Genomic DNA, 2,911 nt, shown 5'->3' on the forward strand with positions numbered 1-2,911 from the left:
AGAGAGAGAGAGAGAGAGAAAGAAAGAAAGCAAAATGACGTAATCAAGTAAGGCAATATCACACGGAATGGGGGAAGGGGACAGGGGGGGAGGGCATCTAAATGACATATAATAATAAATTAGAGAAATAAATACAGGTAACTAGCTGGGGCCCTCTTTCGATGAAAGGAATGATCGGTGCATTAACATCAACTGAAAGTCATTGGCCTACACACTCTACTGGAATGGAGCAATACATTTTTAGAGAGAAAAAAATAGAATATCTAGATTTATACTCTAAAAAAAACCCCAAATGCGCCTCGCCAAATATCATTTCCGGCACTTCCGCTGTGAAGGACAGCTACACTGATTTGTTTCGTTTCTCACTGGAATAATCACAAAGGCCAAAGAAGGACGGAATCTTTTTGTCAAATATTTGTCTAAATTCAGGAAATAAATAAAGCAAAAATCGGGCTCCTTCATGGGGACCTATCTATTTTTTTTGCAAGTACTTGTCAACTTTCTACTCTGTAGCTGTTGTAGTTTTATGGGGAAAGTGACACATGTGTTTCTAAGTTGCCAAATACATAATATACTAGCTGGACCCCCTTCCGATGAAAGGAATGATCCGTGCACTAACATCAACTGAAAGTCAATGGCCTACTATATTTACACTCTACTGGAATGGAGCAATAAATCTTGAGAGATGCTAAAAATTAGAAGATCTAGATATAGAGATGTATAGATTGATTCTCTATTTCGCTTTCGTGGTTGTACACTCCAGAATCTCAAACGTGTGGAAAAAATGCGCACCGCAAGTGAACGAAAACCTGACTTGTTTAAAATGACGTTTTAGAAGACGGACTTTCCCAAGATTAGATCTAAACGAAACTAATGAAAAACTGTAAATTAAACTACAGTGACTTCATGCTCCTCAGTATAACTGTGCACCCTTTAAATGATTCTGAACCACCATTAATTTTGTCAAATTCGAAAGTTAAGTGGTTCACACTGGAGAAAGTTAAAAGACTTCAAAACTGTCCAAAACAATGCTGCAGGTTTAGTTTTACGGAAAAGAAAACGAGACTCTGTAAACCTCTTTTACGAACTTTGCATTGGCTTGCTGTTGAGAAAAGGATTGTGTACAAGTTGGCCACCCTATGTCACAAATGTTTGAATGATAATGCACCATTATATGTATCAACTCTTTTAAGACTGTACATTCCAACTCGCAGTTTAAGGTCATCGGGCTGATAAAAAGAAATTTATTTTACCATCTATGAAACTTAAAACGTTGGGTCAAAGGGCATTTGAATACCAAGGCCCCAAGATCTGGAAAGCTTTACCAAGTACTTTAAGAGAAATCAAATCTTTTGATTCATTCAAATGTCAGCTGAAGTCGTTTCTGTTTTTAAATTAATGAGATGAATATTTGGAATAATTTTCTTTAGTCAGAACACAACGTTTTATGTTACTGTTGTACTGTATTGTAAAGCGCTCAGAGCCTGTGTACTTTATTCGGGGTTGAGCGCTATATAAATGTCATTTGTTAATATTATTAATATAGAGAGATGACAAGTAGATCTACATAACGACACGGAAAAATAGACAGAAGAACAGACAGATAGACAGATAGATAGACAAAGAGATAGACAGAGAGATTGACAGATAGACAGACAGATTACAAAGCGAGATATGTGCCAAATTCTTAATTATCGCTCAGAGAATAAAGGGAGAGCGCTGGTATTTACAAAGGGGGATACATATCATGATAAGGAAACTATTAGAAAAAAGAAAATATTTTAAAAGGTAACAACAACAACAGCAACCACCACCATATCCTCACCATTTCTGACAAGGACTTCTTCAAAGATGCAATCTGAAATAATAAACATATACAGCTTAATAAAAAATCTTTAAAAATGTGTCACGACGTGGTAGAATGACCCGCTCGTCATTTTTAGGCATATGGAGTTTTTTGTCTTTCTCAGTGAAAAAAACAATATAGAAGTCCAGATAGATCTACTTGCAATTAAAGGAGGTGGAGTAAACTGTTTTGCTGCGAAATACTTGCAAGAAAATGGCCGCCAAAGTTGGGTAACTTCTACAACTTTAGAGTCCTTGAAAATTTGCATTATATTGTGTGTCATTAATCAATGTTTTTCAGTAAAATTCACATGCATTTTTATATGGACATGAAAGATGTTGAGCCAAAAAAGAAAATTTGGCAAAAATTGCAAAACTGGAGGAAAAATGCCTGTTTCTTCGATTTCATTATTTTGACGAGCGCCTGATTTCGCTACAAATATTTGAAACTTGACTGCTGATTCCACGCGAGTTCTAAGAATAATTTTCGTCATCATTCAGTGCCTTGCCGACTGGCGTGGGAGATCATGGACCTCCACTTCACTCTGTCTTGCGTTTCAGCGATGGTGTCTGTCGTTCTTGCTGTTCCCAGCCATGTTGTCAACTTGTTCAGTATCTTTTCCCTCTGTCTGCCTCTGTCTCTCTTTCTATCAAACTTGCCTGTTGATACAATATTCTCTAACGCTTCCTTTCCGCATTGTGTGTTCAATAAAATTTGTCCATCGCTTTCGTATATTCATCCTAAGCTGTTGCCCGCAATTTGCTTAAACCTGGACTTCTTCTTTGTAATTTGTTTTTCTAGCCGTCCATGTGATTCGCAGCATGGTCTTATGAACCACAACTCTGGTACTAATATTACTAACAGCCAAACGTTGAAGGCTTCCCCAGCTTTTTAACTTCGAAATGTCTAGTTGGGGGTTGAAATGAGAGAAGGTAAACGGAGATAAAGAAATGGCAGCCAATTGAAAAGGCCAAAATGGCAAAAGTCGAAGTCCCCTTGTTTTGATGTCGTTTCGAAAAAAAGACAACGGAAACAGTCCCTCCCCCTCTGCCCCCCCCTCCCCCT

At 37.7% G+C, this 2,911-nt stretch overlaps 1 protein-coding gene across 2 annotated transcripts in view; it reads right to left on the reverse strand.

Moving 5' to 3' along the window:
- The window catches only part of LOC101849609, a gene marked incomplete in the record, with an annotated part of 41,365 nt that overhangs the window by 27,854 nt on the left and 10,600 nt on the right, over positions 1-2,911 (reverse strand). For both annotated transcript variants that reach the window (XM_035969327.1, XM_013081598.2), the window contains 1 exon segment: positions 1,826-1,858. In XM_035969327.1, the coding sequence (XP_035825220.1) occupies positions 1,826-1,858 (33 nt within the window).

Source organism: Aplysia californica, unplaced genomic scaffold (assembly GCF_000002075.1).
Source record: "Aplysia californica isolate F4 #8 unplaced genomic scaffold, AplCal3.0 scaffold00137, whole genome shotgun sequence".
Taxonomy (NCBI): Eukaryota; Metazoa; Mollusca; class Gastropoda; order Aplysiida; family Aplysiidae; genus Aplysia; species Aplysia californica.